We start from the raw sequence: 22657 nt of genomic DNA on the forward strand, positions 1-22657 counted from the left end.
AATAATCACCTGTTAAGTATCCACGGATCTTTACTGCAGCTCATTGCATAAGCAAGTTGAATTCTTTCTTCTTCCTTTGTGTTATTATTGTAGATTTTTAACAAAAAATCCCATTCTTTATCATTTCCCAAGGCAATGCCATAACATAAAATAACATTTTTAATTGGATTAGGTATTCTGTAAGATATAACATGCAATGATATTTTTCATAGTAGTTAAGTTATATGTTAATCTAGGTTGTCACATATTTAGAACTATAAATCTAGAAAAAATGAAAATGTTTTCATTTTCATATTTCATATCTAGAAAATCTCAGATATGCATATCAAAAGCTGGAATCTAGAAAAGCAACTGTGAAAACTGTCATTCACACTAATATCTTGAGGTCATCAAATTAGTTTAGAAACTAAGGAGATTTGAGGGAGAAACAAATTAGAATAATACAAACAGTGTATGTTGATAATTCTGTTTGATTTCATATATTATTATCACATTTTCTAAGAGTCCATCTGAGGGCATATATTCAAGGTAATATAATAACACCAAAATGACAGAGTATGAGTCTCAGCTGTCAATGAGGCTGAAAACATAGAGATGCACTGATGCACTTTTATATATATGAATAAATAACCATAAAGAACAACCTAAGTAAGACTTGAAATAAGCACAGGTGCTTATTATGGGATGCACTGGTAATGAGAGGTCCTGGGTGAGAATTCAGTGTATAAATTCTGATCTATTGTGAATTGTGGTGTTGGAGAAGACTCTTGAGAGTCCCTTGGAGTGCAAGGAGATCCAACCAGTCCATCCTAAAGGAAATCAGTCCTGAATATTCATTGGAAGGACTGATGCTGAAGCTGGAACTCCAATACTTTGGCCACTGATGTGAAGAACTGACTCACTAGAAAAGACCCTGATGCTGGGAAAGATTGAGGGCAGGAGGAGAAGGGGCCGACAGAGGATGAGATGGTTGGATGGCATCACCGACTCGATGGACATAAGTTTGGGTAAACTCCGGGAGTTGGTGATGGACAGGGAGGCCTGGTGTGCTGCGGTCCACGGGGCCGCAAAGAGTCGGACACGACTGAGCAACTGGACTGAACTGATTGTTATGCACAGACCCACATGAGACAATTCTTTGTGTGCGTGTATCTGTTTTTAAAGGATATTTGAAAAAAAATAAAAAGAGAAAGAGATTATGTAAGTAAAAACAAAATGTTCCTTCCCAAAGTAAAGGCATGAAACATTGAGAGACACTGTTGGTGCTCAAACAGAGCAAAAAGAAGGGCAATTACAATACAACTCTTACTCATTCTCTAGATGGTTCATCCAGTTTCTGAAGAGTTCTCTGGACAGCTGAAGACAGTCCTCAAGACCCAACCAACATGCAGTTCCAAAAACTTTTTCCAGTGATATTCTTGAAGGAAAAGTCAAATAACATTTATTTTTCATTACTACATTTATTTTTTTCTGCTTCCAAGAATATGTGTTTCATAAAAAGATGGGTATTTTAAAAAACATCCTTCCAATAATATCAGGTTTGTTAAAAAATAGCCTTTGTGGATGGCAACTATATTTAAGGTTCAGGGAAATATTTGCTGAGACGCTCTTAGGCACCAAATAAGCTCTCAGGCTGGTAGTTTTTTGAAGGTAAGAAATAAATTACTGCCATCCTTCATCTCCCTCAAACACACACGGGTGTACACACACACCACATCTGTTATCAATTTATTTTTTCTCTCTCATACAACAATTGGCTTACAGATTTAAAAAAAAATGACTTTAGAGTATCTGATATAATACACTTAAAAATACAGTTCTTTCTCTACACATGAAAACAGAGGGAATGGTTTATTTCTCTCCTCTGACACTATGCCTTCCCTCACTTCAGCTTCCATTTTTCTCTCTGCTCCTCCTGGCTATTAATGTCATCCCCAGAAAAGGAACGGAGGTTTCTGTTTTTGTTTTTATAGTTGAGCAGAGGTATGTGTTATGATTGCAAAGAAAGTGGGTTCAAAAGAACACAGAAAGGAACAATGATAAATCCAGATAAGTGTGATGTGTGACTCCTCACACCCTGCAGTTTGGAGTCAGAGGTAAAGGAATTCAGAAGGGTCGGAAGTTTTCCAGAAAACACAAGAGCCAAATCTCCTTTGTCCCACCCTCCCTCCGGTTTGCTCTCTGCCTGGCCTGACCTTCTGATAAGCAGCAGAAGTAAGACCAGGGGTGGAAGCCTTCTGATCACTCACTACACATTCAACCCTCTCTCCACTCTTCCCAAGCTGGCAGCAGCAAGAAGCAATTCTCTGGAAGCACAATCTAACTCCCGAGGTTGGCCCCAGGATGCTACCAAAAACAGGTCGCTTCAGGCCAGTGTAGCAGAGCCAAGGCCACAGCTGGTTAACAAAGGTGCTGCCTGGTTAGGCCTTTCTGTTCGCTCAGACAACTTGCCTATCCACTCTCCATTCCAGCTCCTCCCGTGTCTTCCACAACTCTTCACCAATAGTACAACTTACTTAAGATTTCAACCAGTAGCATAATAGTTGAGAATATAAAGCTATAAACAACTGTGTGTACACGTATGTGCTTTGCAGGTAAATTAAGATCCCTAACTACTATTTCCCATTAAGATATATGTGGCTCACCAATCTCAAAGCTACCATTCTCAAATTGTACACAAATCTCTCAGTGAATCGTTAACTATTAGGATCTTATTTTATGAATCTGGAAACCTATCCATTAATATGAATCATTTAATTCAATTGTCACTGTTCAGAAAGTACTTACAGAGCTAAATAGTCCTCCTGCAAGGCTGTCACATTTTCACGAATTATAGTTGAGTAAGTATTCCATATTGAGATAAGTCTCTTCAACAGATACTTCTATAAACAATAAGGAGAATATTAATTAGTTCTGCCCACAACAGTCAATTTGCACTGCTTTTCCCTTTGTCTGAAAAGACATTGAGAGGTGACAGATATTTCTTCAGAAATAAACTTCATTTGTTACTAAATGTTTAACTGATTTTTTTTAAACATTTTAGGTTCACTTTCTTCATATGAAAGCAGTATGTAGACAATATGATGTGTATAAGCACAATGCCTGGCACATAGGAGGAGCTTAATCAATATTAGCCACTCTTATCATTTACTATCACCCCAAAATTTCTAGTTGTCTTTAAAATAGAGGGAAAAAAGGGAAAAATATAAGACAAACTTTCTACCTTGAAACTTTCAAACTTTCATGCTTAGTGTATATATATATATATATATATACATATATATATAAATGTATCTATATGTATATATAGATATTAAAACAAGGAACACTGATTTATGCCTTGGACAATGTAAACTCTGGATCCAAAATAAGATTTCTTTAACTGAGCTACTGGCTGGTAAATAACAGCATTTTAACAGTCATATATTTACCAATACATCCCTCTGAATAGTATTATTCATTGAAATTCTCTAAAAACAAAAGTGAGCTTTTACTTCTTTACTCATGGGCCAAGGATCAGATGTCATCAATGAGCCACCTCAATCCCACAGACATCCAAGCGCCTTCTATTGGTCACTATGCCCACATTCAAGTACGTTCACAACAGCACTTCAGACACTAGATAGAAGAAAGTCTGGAACTCCAAGGTGCTTGTGATTTTGCTCTCAGATGGCCCTGGAAACTCACTTGAAATCATCACCTAACACATCTGCTATTTCGTTTGCAGTCCCCAAATCTCCGAGAGGCTGCTCCCAAACTTAGACTTTTCCTATGCCATCTATCTTATGATCACTGGATCACCTTTAAAGACCTAATAATGGAAATTTCCCCTTTTATTGATGTTATTTTCCCCTTTTATAAGGACAAGATGGCACAGTCATTTCTTCATTCATTAACTCTAATTTCCGCATCTCTCTTCCCAACATCAAAAACAGCTTCAAAATATTTACTTTTCTGGAATATAGCTCTCTGGTTTTAAGTGCTGGCCTTATAAATCAGAATATATAAATTATGGATATAGAACCGTGAAAAGTCACTCTGTTTACCAACAATCTTTTAGGAAAACAGTTGTTAACAGACACTATCCTTTCTTTATAAAAAAAAAGAGAAGTATACCATTTCCATCTACTTCTGGTTTCTTAAGACACATTGACACCTCAGCAAGAACTCAGCACCTTCTCTCAAATACATCTCCTAGGGCGGTTCTCTGACCAAGGTATTTTCTTCTAAGAATAAGTAACTGTCCCTAAGGAAATGGATATATACAGAACTAACAGTCTCTTATTTGGGGAAAGACTAGTTTCACAGATGCTATCTAAAATATGGAAGGAAGATGAAACAAAAGAATTATTTGTAAAAACCATCTAACAAAGAAATAATTTACCTTTAACAATGGATATATATCATGGTTGTTCACATCAGAAACAAGATCCCTGGTTACTAGGTTCATCAAAACTGCATGCCACACTATGATTTCATCTTCTTCAGCAAGGTACTTGGTTAAATCAAGTGCTGTTTCAATCTCGATATAATCATTTCTGTTTGGTTTTTAAAAAAACAACAAAGATTCAAAAAAGCCTTTCCTTGCTAAATGATTTGCACACTTTCCATGTTTCTTATATGATTCAGTGTCTGATTTCAAGAAGGTATATGAAATCAAGAAGCTAGAGGACAAACGCCCCATCTCATTGATAAGGTGGAACCTAAGCACTGTTGACAGGCTCTCCATTTCAGCTTGATAGATTAAAGGTCAATGAATACAATAAAGTAGCAAAGAAGAAAAATATAGGCATGTGATGGGAGGGACAGGGAAGGCTTTCTGGAGGAGGAACTTGAAAAAAGAATGAAGGAAGGGTAGGATTGGAATGAGTAGAAAGATAGAGGAACGCAGTTAGGACAACGAGTGGGTTCACGGCAGACCAACTTAACCAAGGCAGGGAATTTCTCTTGTGTGTACTGAGAGATGGGGGCCAATAGGTAATCAAAAGTGTGGAGAGGCTTGACCGTCAGGATGAAGAATTTACATTTGGTGGGAAGGTATTTAAACAATCAGGGTAACATCATGAAATTGATGCCTTAAAATTTTGTTTCCATTTGTGCTGCAGAAGACAGAATGGAATTATAAAGGACTAACAGCTAGAAGCTAATGTGACAGGCCAGGCAAAGGGTGATGCAAATTTGACTTAGCAAGGAAGCAATGAAGGTGGTAAGTGAGGTGAGAATCCAAAAGACATTCCCCAGATCCCCAGAATGAATAGATAAGACACAGTGACTTGATGAGAGATGGAGAGAGAGAGGAGAGTCAAGGATATCTCTGATGTTTCAAGTGGGGGAGATGGGAAGAATAGTAGTACCTTTAACAAAGAGAGATTGATAGTAGGAGCAATTTAGAGACAGAAATAAAGTTCAGTGAATTTAAATAACCTCAAGATGAACAGAAGACAGGAGGAGATAAGTAGATACATAGATTTAGAAGTCATCAACATATCCTTTACAAACATTTATTGAATACCTTATATCCGGTGGGCACTGTACATATACATAATAAAATGATCACTGAAACCATAAGAAGGCAAGAATTACTCAGAGGAAAGATAGAAGAAAATAACATAACCATGACTGGTCTTAAAGATGCTCAGGGCAGCTGAAAAAGAAGTCAGATACCAGAGGAGAACCACGTTTGCACACTGAAGTCTCAGGAAGTCAAAAAAGAAGTTTGCAGGAGGATGTGGTTAACAATACTAAATTCATGGCAATCTCAGAGAAATGTTTCAGTGAAGTAGTGGGTGGGGAAATGTGCTCTACATCGAGGGGGAAAGTAGGAAAAAAGGAGGAATAAAATACGCATTCATTCAAGAAATACAACAGGTGAAGGAAAGAGAGAATACACTGGATAATTTATTATGTGTACACCTTAGCTTTACTGTCTAAAAATTTAAATTCTGAACATGCATTCATTTCCCTGGTTAGAAAATTAGCAGTAGAGTAAATCCACTACCAATGAAATCAATCATTCTGTAATACATTAGAATTTAGGCTCATTAAAAACACATAGAGCCATCACCTGTGGGTAACAAAAATCATTTCAAAGTCTTAATTGATAGTCTACTTCTTTCCAGAAACTCTTTATTTTGGATATATCAGTGACTTTATTTCCTTAACTTCCAACATCTTAGAATCATATGAAAATATCTTCCATAATCTTCCTAAATTTATCCATTTGAACATTAACAGTCTTTACAAATGCAAGTCTGAGCTTCATGTATGTTACCTAAGTTTTCACTCTTGATCTAGATTTTAAAATAATGATTCTTATACATTTTGTAATAATCCTATAAATATTTAAACACTATTACCTTTTCCTCCTTACATCGTCTCTACTGCATCCTTCTAAAGGTTTTCCTTTAAGGGCTTCCCCCTTTTTCTTTTTTATCATGGAAAGGCGCTTTATTTTATTTTAAATATAGTAGTGTGTACATGTCGATCTCAAACTCCAGTCTATCCTCCCTTCCCCTCAGGACTTCCTTTTAAAACATTAAATTTTCTTCACTGCGCCTTTAAGAGCCTTTCAAAATTTCTCCATGATCACTTTAAATCTTATTATACCAAAGTTAATTTAATCAAAAATACATGGGACTTTCATATAATTAACCACCAAATTTTGACTTGACAAAGAACATATATTCCTTCTAGTCAAATTGTTATACAAAACATTGTTTCCTGTGGCTTTCGTCTTTTATTAGTAGTAGATGTTATTGCTCTTTCCTGATGATGACCTTTTCTGAATTGTCTTTTTTTTCTAATTTTTTATTGTTGCAAAATACACAAAACATAAAGTTTGTCTTCCTAACCATTTAAAGTGTACAGTTCCCTGGTATTAATTACATTCATATGTATAAATGGTTTACTTTGCTGCATAGCAGAAACTAACATTGTAAATCAACTGTACTCCAAAAAAATTTTCTTAAAGTACCTTCATAATGTACACCTATCATCACTGGCCATCTAGATAATTCTTTTCATCTTGTGAAACTGAAACTCTGCACCCATTAAACAGTGTCTCCCCGTGCCCCTCCCACCCTCCCGCCCCAGTCCTTGGCAATCACCAATCTTTCTGTCTCCATGATTCTGACTACTCTAAGTAGCTCATATAAGTGGAAACATGCAGTGTTTGTCTTTCTGTGACTGGTTTATTTCACATAACATAATGTCCTCAAGGTTCATCTATGCTGTTGCATATTCCATCAACTTTTAAAAAAGACTTTAAACCTTTTATTTTGTACTGAGCTATAGCCAGTTAACAATGTTGTGATAGCTCCAAGTGAACAGCAAAGGGATGCTGCCATACACATAACGTGTATCCATTGTCCTCCAAACTCCAGCCCATCCAGGCTGCCACACAGCATTGATCAGAGTTCCATGTGCTATGCAGCAGGACCTTGTTGGTTACCTATTTTAAATATAGCAGTGTGTACGTGTTTGTCCCAAACTCCGTGTCTCTTCCCCTCATCCTTCCCCCAGCAAGCATTAAGTCCTTTCTCTAAGTCGGTGAGTCTCTTTCTGTTTTGTAAGTAAGTCCATTTGTATCATTTCTTTTTAGATTCCACATGTAAGGGATGTAATATGATATTTCTTCTCAGTCTGACTTACTTCACTCAATATTTCACTCTTTAGGTCCATTCATGTTGTCCAGCATCTTTTATATCATAAAATTTCACAATAACCACAGAATTTCACCCTAATCTTAATAAGTTAGGGCTTGTATAAACTAAGGAGCCAACTTCATAGGGATGAGGTTATTATTTTTGTAAATTTTTCAAGCTACACTGTTAAATGATGAGAGAAGAAAATATACTCACTTAGACAAGGAAAAGGCATCATCAACCAGCTGAAGTCTATGAATAACAGGAATAGCCTGCAGATGAGATCCAAAAATGCTCAGGAAAAGATGAGAACATTTTTAGTAGAAAAATAACTTTCAAAATAATAACAACATTTCAAGATCATTGCTGCTTACAAAGCACTTTCATGTGCATTATCTCATGTACAGAGAAATGATCATTTCTAAGGATAATTTTCATAATTTATTTATTATACATCTGTTTTTGATAAGCGGTCCCTTTGGACATCAATCATATGGCTTAAATATGGCTGAGAGTTCTGCCAAAATACTATGTGAAAAACAGCATGTTAAAAAATAAAACAGGGAGCCAAGTTTAAAGGGCCTCTCTGAAACAAAAAGTATACGTTAATTGTATCACAACGTCCAAATTGTTGTCAGGGAACTTTTTGGCATAGAAAGCCTTAAATAAATATTACTTAGCACTATTTTGGCAATGCTGAGGTCCTCTTTTCAGTGGTATCTCTCTTCTCAAGAGTTTCCCAATTCGACACAGTACCACCAATAGAGCCTTTTGAATCATAAAAAGGAGTCAACGGCCAGCCTAACTTCTCAGGCTTCTGTTTGAGCTCCTGAGCACTGCCAGGCCACAGGACCATCTCAGCTTGTGTCCCAAGGGTCCCAAAGTTTCCGACAGCATTCCTTCAACAGCAATACCCCACCCCCCACCCCCACCAAGCATATTCATATATGTGGTCCCAGAATATTTATCTTCACAACATCCCTTTGAGCATCTGTACAAGCCAAGCCTAATTCTTTCCTTGGCAGTAGTCACATATCTTTTCTGGCAGTAATAATAGTACTTACATTTTCTAGATTAATATTAATAGTAGAAATGTTTTGTTTGCTCAGCAATTATGTTGTAGGAATAACTGACTTCAGTTTTTCAATAAGTAAAATCTACAAGGGCTTCAAGAAATCATTGCTATAATGGCATGACCTAGTGTTTCCATAGCTAAGACTGCCCTTAGAAATGAAAAAAAATTTAGCTACTCTGAAAAAGATTTTTAAATAAAGTAATTACTACAGCTGGTTTTTGTACCTTTATTCAAAAGCCCAGTGATAAATCTTTTAAAATTACTGATCATGTTCTGAATGCCTGAATTGGGTTAGGCTTCTGTTAAACATCATACATACATCATCTTATTTAATCTCCACAAGCTTTTAACATTGGTCCATCATACCCATTATTATACAGACAAGGAATCCAAGGCATGACTGGCTAAATAAGAGGCCCAAGGTCACGCGTCTGGTAAATGATGATCAAAAATACGAACACAAGTTGATCTGACCCAGAACCCAAGCTCTGCCAGTTCTGTGCACTGCCTCTCTTGCCAGAGACTCGCTGGGTGACTCACAGAAATTTTGACGACAGAGACACCTAAGATATCTTTTAGTTCAACACACTAGTTTTACAAACGGAGACTAAATGAACTGCCCCAGATTTCACAGCAGAGCCAACTCTACAGACTTCTAAGCCAGCATCCATCTCCACTAATGGAGATTTGGTTTAATTCAACCAAGTAAAGTCTGACTGATAAGAGCTAGCCAATATTTTAATTTTTATATACTGTATAATAATTTACAGTTATTTGATAACTTTAAAGTGATATTGGATTATTACTGATATCTTGTGAATTAAATTATCTCCTTGGCCAGAAGATTGAAAATACAATTTTTAGAAAATTAACATTTTCTAGCATTTATGTACTGGTACCTATTATGTGCTTAGAAAGGTTTTTGTTTTGATTTTTGCTTTGGCCACACCAGGTAGCATGGGGGAATCTTAATCCCTGACCAGGGATTGAACCTGTGTCTCCTGCATTGGGAGTACAGTGTCTTAACCACTGGACTACTAGGGAAGTCCTTAGACATTTAAAGTATTTGTTGACTTACCTTATCTCTAATTCTCATAAGGAATAAGAAAGATACGGTATTATTCCCATTTTAAAGTGAAGATATTGAAGCAGAACATTTAAGTAACTTGCCTAAGATCACAAAATTAACAGTTAATCAGAAATTATTTTGATTTTTCACTTAGAAAGGTAAAATTATTATGGAAAAGTGAGATTAATGTTCAAAAACACAATACATACAACCAAAACCTCTCTTTTCTAAGAAAAAAAAATCCAGCATGTCTTGGTATTGAGGGGTGGCAAAGGGGTCAGGTTCCCACCAGTCAGGTTAATAAGAGCTCAGCCTATAAAGTCTAGAGAGTACAGTATTAATGATATTCAGTAAAAGGTATAAAAATAAAACTTACCTTAGGATCTTTTTCAAGCTGTTGATTTAATTTCTTCCAACCTAATTTATCATAGTTAACTCTATAATATCCAGTCACATTCAAATTTAATATCACCCAGTCATGGTCAGAATCTGAAACTTGCATTTCAGGAAATACTTCTATAAAGAAACAAGTGAACAGTTTGAACTGGTACATTTTAAAAATATTTCACTACGTGTTTTACTATGCCCTCTTAATTCTAAACAACAAATCCAGTAAAACAAAAAGTAAAGATATTCTAAAATATGTATTGATCTTACCATATAACTATATTTTTTCACATACAATAACTTTTGATTAGAAATGTTTCTTTAAAGCTCTATGTTCAACAAGAATGATGTAATATTTTACTTTTAAATAAGCAATTCAAAAGCTAGATATTTTAACATTTTATTCTCTGCTTTTATATATGTGTATGTGTATATATATTTGCATATATATATGAAGGTATTTAAAAAAATTTGTTACTTACTGCTGCTTTTATCTAGCCAGACTAAAGACTGTGTAGTTCCATTTTTTATCCAAAGAATAGGTATAATCCATGTATCACTGTTTGGAAAAAAATGAAAACTTCAGTTATTGTTCACACATAAGAATAAGAGCTTTGAGCCAATATTAAAAAAGATGATAAAAGAACTCAAATTCTTCAGTCATTCCTTGTGGATATACAGGACTCGGTTTTAGAATTATTCACTGTTGTTTCACAAGCCAGGTTTGACTATTTATTTATTCTCTTGTGCCTCACAGATTTGCTTCTTCTTGCAACTCAGGGTAAGCTTCTAAGGCTCTCCTGTATCTGAAACTTTCAAGGCCTGTTTATATTCAATTATAGCCATCTGGCCTTACTCAGGGGTCATTCAAATGCTGCAGACATACCCAACGCTTTCTGTGCCAAGAAAACTGAATAATCTTTTAAGAAGAAAAAGCATGACAAACATTTCAAAATGCTTTTCCACCTCAAGTTTTTTCCCAGTTTGAAAAGAGTTCAACAACAATCAGCCAGATTATTCATATTCGCTGAACGCTGGCACTCTCCCTGTGCTGGTGGATGTGACCTGGATGAAGTCACTGACCACGAGGAGGACATTAGTCATCTGAAGACACACATTACTCGGAATGTAGACAATATTTCCAATCTTGCTCAAGTGCTCGCACGTCTGGCTTCTCAGCCTTTGAACTGAGAGTCTCTGTTCATATGATAGCTAAGGCCACCTCTTCTCAAAAGTCATGAAACATCACAGGGAGAAGGGAGCTGCAGGTCTCCTATTTCCCCACCTGGGGTTTTAAGAAAGAGTGGGACAACCTGAAAATGTTGGTGATGGTACATGAAAATAAATTACTCATTCGTGCTTATGCTTAATACAATGTGATCTGAGAATCGAACCCTTTATCAAAAACAGTTGAAAACTAACAAGTTAAGGAAGAAGAGGAAATAGAAGGAGAAGGTGATGACTGCCAAGCCACGGTATACTTCCTATCTCATTTCACTTCTACAACAAGCCCCTGCGGTTTGTATCATTACATTTGCTTCACAGATAAGGAAACTGAAACTCAGAGATTTTAAATAAGACTAAGGTTTGAATTTGGGATCTATAACTCTAATATTTTACGTATGGTTACAAAAGCACATACACAGGTGTGGGCATACATGCACAGAATTATTCCTCAAAGATATGGTCACCATTCAGCTCCATTTCTAGAGAAGGGAAGACGACCTGGCAACCAGATCCCCTTTTTTCTTAACTAACATAAGGCCATTCAGATTCAATTTTACTGGCTTTCACACAGAATTCTGAGTAATTCATTACCTCCGTCTGAAGGACAAAAAAGAAATGCCTAACATGCAAAGCTAAGTCCCAGGCAAGAAGCACTGCAAGAACCCTAAAGGCAGGTCTCTGGCCTCGGTCAGGACCTCAGGGGCTCTGCCCCGCCCTAGCACAGTGTCGTCCTGCTTGGAGCACTGTGTCACCATCCCCGTCATCCCAAGGAGGGTGTGCATCCAGTGGGAGTTACGCTTCCTCATCCATAGGCTGGTTTCCTTCTGATCAGAGCTCAGCCCCAAGGAAGGTGAAGACAGGAGCAAATCTACCTACTTGTGGGTTAGAAGAGTCTGATTTTTAACCTTGCCAAGATAAAATGGCTCCTGTTTCATGACGCCCGTGGATACATTTAAGGTGATAACTGGAAAACCACTCTGGTGTGTCCAGCTGTCCATGATGCTTTTTACTGTTGCTGGCAAAAGAATTTTACTCTGGTGATCTATGGCCTGTTTTAAAAAAATCATCACAAAAGCGGTTATTTACCATCCAAGTCTTCTGAGGTAGCCAACTCCTAAAAGGAACCATCAATACGTAGTGATTGTATTTCTCCTTTATATAGTAAAATCCAGTGGGGAATTTCTGGATCAAATTTAATTCTGTTCATCTCTGTATATATGAGTGGTTCCTTAGTTCATCCTTTCATTCAATCACTGAACACACTTTTTATGGATCTAATATATGCAGGCTCTATCCTGGGCACTAGAAACATGGTGTGTTAGTAGTCGCTCAGCTGTGTTCAAAATGCCATGGGCTGTAGCACCAGGCTCCTCCATCCATGGAATTTTCCAGGCAAGAATACTAGAGTGGATTGCCATTCCCTTCTCCAGGGGACCTTCCCAACCCAGAAATTGAACCCAGGTCTCCTGCACTGCAAGCAGATTCTTTACCGTCTGAGCCACCAGGGAAGCCTGGGAATACAGTGGTGAAGACTAAAGAAGTAACCTCCGACTTAAAGCAGTCTCACAGACAAGGGAAGGGGGTTTTCCTGTGGCATCAGCATACGCACATGGCCCCGAGATCCTACAGCACAACACAGCAAAAACACGGCAGAGAGTCAGAGAATTACCATTTGAAAATGTCTCCATAGATCATCTTGCTCAGCATTTGAGTAAGAAAAAGTCTCCAAATATGACTGTTAAAATAGAAAAGGTAAAGTTAAAATGAATAACTTGCCAAAGCAATTCATGTTTACTGTCTTTAGGTAACAACAATTTTGCAAACTCACCTTAAGTGCGCTGATAAATATTTTCTCATTCAAGAAACTAGCTAGCATCCGGGCCAGAGACGCTCCCTAAGACATAAGCAGTTGTCCATTATTTGAACAAAATTCAGTATCTAAATACTGACACATTCCATTTTGGCATACAAGATTTTGGGCTGTGCTCCTCATTGCATTGTATACCTCAACTGAATGTCTGGGTTAACCCAAAATGTGCTAATAAAATAAACTGTCACTGATTAATAGATAAAAGATGAGAAAATGTCCTACATATAAGAATTCAGGGTACAGAAAATGTTTTAAATTGAGAGACTCACATGACAAGTGTAAATAAATAAAGGTTGCCTGTCATTCCAGTTCTACAAGGATCAGCAATTAGCTACTGTGGTTGCCTACTGACAATGTCCCGGGGTGGGTGTAGGGGGCCGGCAGGGGAGAATCGAGGATGGAGAAAACTAAGAAGCGTTCTTTGTTTTGAATATACTAATCCCAAGATAGTTCAGATACATACCTAAAGAAACTTTTCAATGACCCCAGATTCTTGCATCCTTCCATACACAGAAACGCACTGTAAGTATTCATTTGAGATGTCTGTTCCTTGTGACTAGCAGTAGTCTTTTTATACCTGACTGGATGTTGTCCCCAGGACCAAAACAAAACCTTCAGCTATACCCTGGCTGCCCCCTTGTCTCTTTGGAAGAGTTTCTCAGAATACTCTGAGAGGCTGTCTCCTGGGCTGTAGTCCTCAGTCAGGTTCCTGAACAAAACGTAGCTAACGGCTTTTATGTTGTGTGCCTTTCTTTCAGTGACACAAGAACAAATTTCCACCAGGCAGAAAAGTTCACCTTAAAAGTATCCAGCTGTCTGTCTATATTTAAAAAGGTAGATAGCATTGAGCACCTATTATAGATTAACATTTACTAGATAAGAACTGATTTAACCACGTTTTCTGAGATCCATCTACTGAATAATATTAAGGTCTTTGTACTAAAATTGTGTAGTAGCACATCAGTCTAGAACCCAAAGAACCCATTTTATGTAGCTTTCTGCAAGAGTGCAGAACAAATATAAATGTGGAACTGTTTTACCTTGTTGTAAGTGAATAAGTCAAAGAGCTCATTTATTTCATTGGTTTCTGTGAAACTTTCCACCTTCATGGAGACGGCTCTAGACACCAGGGCGTGATCTTCTCTGAGCACACCATGTAAAATGTTAGAAAAGAAGATCTCATTCTAAAAGGAAAACATTGAGACATACTAACTCCTGAGGCATCACAGAAACAGGAAGCTCAATGCTCCTAAAATATTTTCAGAAACTATCACTGAAGAGGGGAAGAAATCAATAACTGAGAAGTGCTCTTCGGGCTACAATGTGCCAAATAAGTCAGGAGTCCTTGAATAACAAAACTCTGTGATACTTTCCTTCCCATTTGGTCTCCTTTTTTATTTCAATTAAAAAAAGTCAATTACAAAAGTTAATATGGTTTCCAAGACAGTCATCTATTGGGTTGGTCAAGAAGTTTGTTTGACTTTTCCATAAGATGGGACAAACTTCTTGGCCAACCCAACACATTCCTTATGTTAGGAGGTCCCTGACCACCCAGACAGGTCCTCCAGGGAACAGCATCTCTAGGTGGTTTTAATCCTCTATAGAGTTTTATTGGCAACTTTATCAGTAATCCCTTAAAATGTATCAGTCTCTTACATGGACATTTATAAGACAAAAGCAATGCCAAATTTACAAATTCACAGTGACGATGATGTAGTAATATTAGTTATTAGAAATAAATCAAAACAAATCTACAAACTGTATACTGTAATTTATAGCTCATGCATTAAGAATTTTTTTTACTGTAAAAGTGTTAGTCATTCAGTCATGTCCAACTCTTTGCAACCCCATAGAACTTCAGCCCGCCAGACTCCTCTGTCCATGGAATTCTCCAGGCAAGAATACTGGAGTGGGTAGCCATTCCCTTCTCCAGGGGATCTTCGCTATCCAAGGATCAAACCCCAGTTTCCTGCACTGTAGGCAGAATCTTTACCCTCTGAGCCACCAGAGCAACTGGCAGTTATTGAAATTTTAATAAGGTCTAGAACTCTCCAAAAGATTAGATCTCTCTTAGACATGTGACCAGGGCCATTTCTTTCTGAAGGAAAGCTAGAAGGAAAACCAAAGAAGAGTTAAGAGGTGCATGCAAAGACAGAGCCAAAGAGAGGGCAGGGGCGGCCGAGGCACACCCTGGCGAGCACCTGGAAACCACGGGAAGTCTCAGCTCCCAGGGGACTCTCTCTGCGGTCCCACGTTGACTCCCTCACCCCTCAACAGTTGACTCCCTCAACCCCTCCAAACTCTGCCCCAATGCCATTTGCCAGTGTTTCAACCAACCCTCTCTAGTTAGCATATTATGTTCAGATTTATGCATATTTTGGTTAACTTATCGTCAAACTCAGCTTTTCTCAAAATGAGAAAGCCTGTCATTTAGAGAAATGCATGTCAAACTTTACTGCCCATAAGGATCCCCTGGGGATCTTGTCAAATTGTATTCTAATTCAGTTAGTCTGTGCTGGGGTTGGGTTGGTTGGTTTGTTTTTCGGCAGTACCTTGAGACATGCAGGATCTTAAGTTCCCCCGACCAGGGATGGAAACTCGTGCCCCCTCCAGTGGAAGCGTGGAGACTTAACCACTGGACTACCAGGGAAGTCTGGGGTCTGCATTTCTACTAAACGACCAGGTGATGCTGATGTTGGCATATAGCTCAAGAACCACACTCTGAGTAGCAAAGATTTAGAGGAGGCATCTGCATAAAGTCCCACCTTACTCATTAAGTATAGGTTTTATTAATTTAACACCTAAGAGCTCTTGAGAATGTGCACTGTCTACCCCGCTGCCATATAAACACAACGAAGAAAACAGCAAAATAAAAAACTCCCGTAAGTCCACATCCTGCAATAACTCCCATTAGAATGTTGTTAATCCAGCTCTTTCTAATCTTTCCCCCTATTTATTTATTCTTACAGTTGTAAAAACTTTTCATCTTGTTCATTTACTTATCACATTCATTTAGAAATTTTGCTGTCTTATCTTCATAACTACTCCTAATAATGGCTACTGTATTATAAATGAAACAAACACAAATTGGAAAGAAATAACCCCAAACTTAATCATGATTTTCACAGGGTAGATATAACTTTTGCAAAAGCAAAACACTAAAATAAACAAATGCACAGCTGCATAATACCCTTTCAGGTTGATGGACTATAATTGACTGAATCATTTGCCTAATGGGTAGGCATTTGTTTCCAGTTGTTTTTTTTTTTTTTTTCTGTTATAGACAATGTATTAATGAATACTTTTGTACACATAACCTTTTCCATATTTTTCTTTCAGAATGGACTGTCTGTCTCTCTTGCGCCTGCCTGGCATAAGGTTTACATAATCTTCTTGGTGTCCTCCCAATCATACAAGAGCTGTGATGAATGAGGCGAACACCTCTTACTCAACATTTCTCAGGTTTTTCTACTCTAGGCCTCCCATAAGGTGATGCTTGCCCCAGTCTGTTCTGGTCTTGTGGAAGGGAAACTCTATTGTAAAAAGCAATATCAGGTTTTTAAAAAAATATTACCTAGCTACTGCATATAGTGATCGGATAAAGTGAGTCTCTACACTCTCCATTTCTTTCTTCATGCAAGCTATGAGATTCCAGAGAACAAACCTATATCTATCAGATCTATGATTATCCTAAGAAATGTAACAGTATTTATTATAAAATTCGTATGGAATATCACTGTGGTTGAAAGCACAGGGTTTGGAGTCAAGCTACCTGGGTCTGAATCCTACTTCAGCCTTCTAGGGACCGTGGGACTCATAAAAGGCAACTAATTTCATCACTCTGGAAATTCAGTTTCACCTCTGAAAATGGGGTGAACACTGTCCTCACTGGATTATTATCAGGTCTAAATTAATTTACGTAGAATTTTTAGCACTGTGACTGGCAAATAGAATATGCTCAATAAGGGTTAAGCACTACTGCGATTATATCGTCATCATCAGTTCTTCAGAAGGGTGGATCAGATATTGTACATACCACACTCTAAGCACATAAGGAATGCTTAGTAAATGATGGCTGTCACAACAGTGTCCACTAAATACTCAATCTATTGAATGACTGCATGAAACTTTCTTACAGATGAGGAAGGAAAGCTCAGAAGTGTTCGACTACTTGCCTCAGCTTACAGTGATCATGGAAACATAGCGAGATCTGACTGACTGCAAGGCCCCTATGTGCCCCTTGCCTCCACGAGAGCTGCTGCTTCCTTAGACCAGTCAGAAGAGGGATGCAGAAAAGTCAGTGAGTACCAATGTTAGAGCTGGAGCTTCGGGGGTCAAGAAACCAACTGGAATGTTCTGAATCCTTGACCATGACCCATTCATCTTGTATGTTAATAGCTTTCAGCTGAAATTAGACCAGAATTAGAAAAAATGGAAATCTGTTTCTGCATATGTTTCTGTGATGCTCTTTACTCACTTTCAATCTAATGACTGATTCAAAGGAAGCTAAAGTTCTGATCTCTTAAAGACCATTCAAACAAAGCCTTAAGCTTTTTAAAAACAAAGCTCATGGCAATTTTTTCAAGCTCCAAGATCTGATACTCTTCTGGCAAGGGTTATGGTTCACTCAGCTCTACAAGTGATTGAGAAATGTACACTCAGAAAACAGTGATTAAGAACCAATGACAAAAAGAAATAAAACTAAATGATATGAGAGGATAATCTTACCATCTTAGCTTCAAAAACATTGGTAACATGTTTTCATCAATGTTTTCCAGATATGATAATATATTAGCCATTGTTGTTGCATTAAAAGGTAACTGAAATTTATAGTATAGTCAATAAAGGACATACAGGTGAATCTAATTGTTTTAAGGACTGGAATGTCTTTCCATATTGACTCTCAGCACAGAGGTAATTTGGGGTACAACCAAATGCTTTCAAAAATAGTTACAGATGACACTAACCATGTGTAGATGCTACTTTATAAAAGAGAGATATAAACAATTTCATAGGTGTAGCATATATGGAAGGACTAAGACTTGCTGTGTATATATATATATAGTTCGAATATATGAAGAGAGTCATAATGAACATGCTCACACACCATAAGCCCTTGAGAATGAGAGCACTACCAGTGGTTTTCCTGGGGTTAAAGCACGGGCTTTCAGCTAGAGAAACCTGGAACTGAATCTCATCTCTGACCTTTAACAACTGTGAGATCTTGGACAACTTACCTAATACTTATACCCTCAGTTTCCTCAATAGGAGATAGAAAAAATAACAACTATACTCATAGGATTATCCTGAAGATTGATGAAGATGATATATGTATAAGACTCACACTACCAGGCAGTTAAGTCCCAAGTGCTCAGTGAATGACATTAAATAATATTTTTGATTATTTATTAATATTTATTATCACCATTATCCTCACCTTCAGCCTAGACCCAGATCACTGGAATGTAATCACAGTTTCACCTCAAGCAGGCAAATGACCTTGGGCAAGTCAATTAACCTTTCAGTACTTCATTCTGCAGATCTACATAATGATGTCTAGCCCAGGGGAGGAAGAGCAGGGGTACTGTAGAGTGCCTGGACTGTGTGCCAGTGGGCATTTTATAAGATGTCCACAAAGGGTAGGAGGAAAATTCTGAAAGAGATGGGAATACCAGACCACCTGATCTGCCTCTTGAGAAACCTGTATGCAGGTCAGGAAGCAACAGTTAGAACTGGACATGGAACAACAGACTGGTTCCAAATAGGAAAAGGAGTACATCAAAGCTGTATATTGTCACCCTGCTTATGTAACTTATATGCAAAGTACATCATGAGAAATGCTGGGCTGGAGGAAGCACAAGCTGGAATTAAGATTGCCGGGAGAAATATCAATAACCTCAGATATGCAGATGACACCAGCCTTATGGCAGAAAGTGAAGAAGAACTAAAGAGCCTCTTGATGAAAGTGAAAGAGGAGAGTGAAAAAGTTGGCTTAAAGCTCAACATTCAGAAAATGAAGATCATGGCATCTGGTCCTTCATGGCAAATAGATGGGGAAACAGTGGAAACAGTGGCTGACTTTATTTTTCTGGGCTCCAAAATCACTGAAGATGGTGATTGCAGCCATGAAATTAAAAGACGCTTACTCCTTGGAAGGAAAGTTATGACCAACTTAGACAGCATATTAAAAAGCAGAGACATCACTTTGTCAGCAAAGGTCTGTCTAGTCAAGGCTAAGGTTTTTCCAGTGGTCGCGTATGGATGTGAGAGTTGGACTGTGAAGAAAGCTGAGCGCCAAAAAATTGATGTTTTTGAACTGTGGTGTTAGAGAAGACTCTTGAGAGTCCCTTGGACTGCAAGGAGATCCAACCAGTCCATCCTAAAGGAGATAAGTCCTGGGTGTTCACTGGAAGGACTGATGCTGAAGCTTAAACTCCAGTACTTTTGCCACCTCATGCGAAGAGTTGACTCATTGGAAAAGACCCTGATGCTGGGAGGGATTGGGGGCAGGAGGAGAAGGGACGACAGAGGATGAGATGGTTGGATGGCATCACCGACTTGATGGACATGGGTTTGAGTGGACTCTGGGAGTTGGTGATGGACAGGGAGGCCTGGCGTGGGGCTGCAAAGAGTCGGAGACGACTGAGCGACTGAACTGAACTGAACTGACTGAACTGACTGAACTGAACTGAACTTTCAAAGTGGCATGGAACTGGGGCAGTAAAAGACTACTACATCAGTGCTCCTCAGAAGCCACAATTTCACAAACAGGTTAAAAAAAAGATTTTTTTTAAAGTTTCTGTGCGCCCAAGAGAGGTCTGTCAATTTTTTATTCTTTCAACTTTTTAATAAGCAAAAGATAAACATCATCTATCTTCTTCCTTTCATAAAAGAGGGAAAAGTTTACAACCAATATAATATTAATGGGCTTCCCTGGTGGCTCAGACAGTAAAGAATCTGTCTGCGATGAGGGAGACCCGGGTTTGATCCCTGGTTGGGAAGATCCCCTGGAGAAGAGAATGGCAACCTACTCCAGTATTCTTGCCTGGAGAATTCCATGGACAGAGGAGCCTGGCAGGCTATATAGTCCATGGGATCGCAAAGAGTTGGACATGAGTGAGCAACTTTCACTTTCATAATAATAGAAAGAACAATCTTAGATTCTCCTTCAAAGTGAATAAATTTAGCCTGTGAAGATCTGACCAGTGGAAATCAGCATGTCAAACATCAATACACTTTAATGAGCAAGGGTATGGAGAGAAGAAAAAGAGGCCCGAAGTAGAGCCTTGGAAACACTTGGGAGGGGAGAGGACAAAAAGACCCAGAAAGAGTAGCAGAAAGAGCAGCTCAGAGCATCAGAGAGATGACAGGAGGCGGGAACAGAGAGGAAGAAAGAAGCCCTGACTTGGTGGGAAGAAATGAGGTCTGTGTCAAAGATCATATTAAATCTAAATATTTAAACACTTAAATCAATATCATGCCATTCTGAAAGCATTACCTAACTACTCTAAATAAAATATTAGAAATATAACTTTCAATTCAGATTTGCATACACATAAATTAATTTTCCATGTTACTATTTACTCAACATAGCAAAAGATTATCAGCTATAATAGATACAATGTCAGCTATGAGTATCATATGCAATATCAGCTATATTATGGGTAATATAACATAGCATATGACTTACTATTAAAGTTGTAGACTACTGATTGCAAGTGCTTTAAAATTCAGTCTAGGTAGAAATAAATGAAAATAACCTAAAATCTAATAGTAGGGAAAATATCTTATAAAGTTATATGATAAAATACTAGGCAACACTTAAAAATCTTATTTTCAAGAATGATCTAATGACCTGTGGAAAAGCTTTTGATATAGTATGAAGTAGACAGGGCATTACACATTTCTGCGTAATTTTCACTTCTAGGAATATTTACAATAATAAAAGCCTGACAAAAGAAAACAAATCAAAAAGACAACATTGATCATCTCTGATTTTACACACTTTCAACAATGAAAATTAACTACTATTATAATTAGAAGAATAATTATAAATTAATTCAACAGACATACTTACCCTTGGGAGTTTAGGATTGAAGTGGTTAATTATCCCAAATTCAAAATAAGATGCAAAACCTTCATTGAGCCAGATATTATTCCACCAATTCATGGTAACCAAGTTTCCAAACCACTTTTGGAGTTGGGGATAAAAAGAACAATCTTAACTTCAATTTAAGTAATATTTATTGTAATTACATGTTAAATAAATGTAAGGTCAAAAACAAAATTAACTGTAATTTGCCATCAGTGATAAAACTTGAAAACAGGACTCCAAAATCATGTTGTTGTTTTATTAATAACATGAAGTCACTCATGTATTTCTGTAAAATTTCACATCCAATGACTGGAAGCAATTTTTGCTTTAAAACTGTGATGCTCAGAAATAAAGTAAGCTAGAATAGCATTTCTTAAACATCCACAAAAAGTTAAGTTAAAGTAGAAGGCCTGAATGTTCACTTAACACCTACTAATGACAGCATCTCATACTCTAAACAGACTACATCAGGATTTTGCTGTAAGCAGTTGATTATGTTTTAAGGACATGATTTGATCTGTACCATGTAAGAATCACTCAAGTATTCATTTCTGCAAAGTGGTCCAGTTGTAATTATTTTCTATTTGAGCTTAACAGAAGGAAAGTGTCAAATGATGATGAAGAGAATCAGGAAAGAAAAACAAAATAATTTCCAAAACCAACAAATCCACACCCTGGTTTTTAACCAAATTCTTATAATAGCAGTGATGTATTAATAGTTAGCACCCTATTTTCCAAAACAATGTGTCACTTAGGCTATAATAAAAAATGACACTTTGGGTGATGATCAAGACTTGTGAAAGTATGTGTTGACTGTGTAACAGGGTATAATTTAATCACAGTAAATCACTCTTCTCCAAAACTTCCATATAACAAGAAGATAATTTCACAGTTTAGATGACTGTCACCTCAGTGATACTAGTATATTGACTATAATCCTTTAACTTGTAACTTCTCGCAAAAAAAAAAAAAAGTTTGTGACAATCTACTGATGAAATGGGATATCTTTTAGTGACTCTATTTTAAGCTGGAATGAAAAGCAGATAATCATAGATCTGCTTGGCTTACTTTTCCTGAAGAGAACTTTGTGGCACGCAATCACTCTTTAAATATACAACCTGCTAATGTTCTGAGATTTCTCATCACTATGATCTATCACCAAAAGTTCAAATCCATCAGGATCTGATTACATAGTTCCTTCCTTGTTTTCACTCATTGGACCACTTTTCAAGTTATTTTTTAAAATTTGGTGTACGGTAGGGCTTGAGGGGTTTTTGCTACTTTTGGTACA

General features: G+C 37.4%; 1 protein-coding gene across 1 annotated transcript in view; it reads right to left on the bottom strand.

Moving 5' to 3' along the window:
* Positions 1–22657, bottom strand: part of LVRN (laeverin) — a 67909-nt gene that overhangs the window by 10072 nt on the left and 35180 nt on the right. The window contains exons 6-17 of the mRNA XM_061158523.1: positions 21349–21462; positions 14312–14455; positions 13230–13295; positions 13071–13136; positions 12278–12450; positions 10657–10733; positions 10164–10303; positions 7860–7915; positions 4385–4538; positions 2788–2882; positions 1310–1417; positions 10–177 (exon numbers count right to left, since the gene is read on the bottom strand). Of these exons, the coding sequence (XP_061014506.1) occupies positions 10–177; positions 1310–1417; positions 2788–2882; positions 4385–4538; positions 7860–7915; positions 10164–10303; positions 10657–10733; positions 12278–12450; positions 13071–13136; positions 13230–13295; positions 14312–14455; positions 21349–21462 (1361 nt within the window). The remainder of the gene's footprint in view (positions 1–9; positions 178–1309; positions 1418–2787; positions 2883–4384; positions 4539–7859; positions 7916–10163; positions 10304–10656; positions 10734–12277; positions 12451–13070; positions 13137–13229; positions 13296–14311; positions 14456–21348; positions 21463–22657) is intronic.

Source organism: Dama dama, chromosome 12 (assembly GCF_033118175.1).
Source record: "Dama dama isolate Ldn47 chromosome 12, ASM3311817v1, whole genome shotgun sequence".
NCBI classification, from domain to species: Eukaryota; Metazoa; Chordata; class Mammalia; order Artiodactyla; family Cervidae; genus Dama; species Dama dama.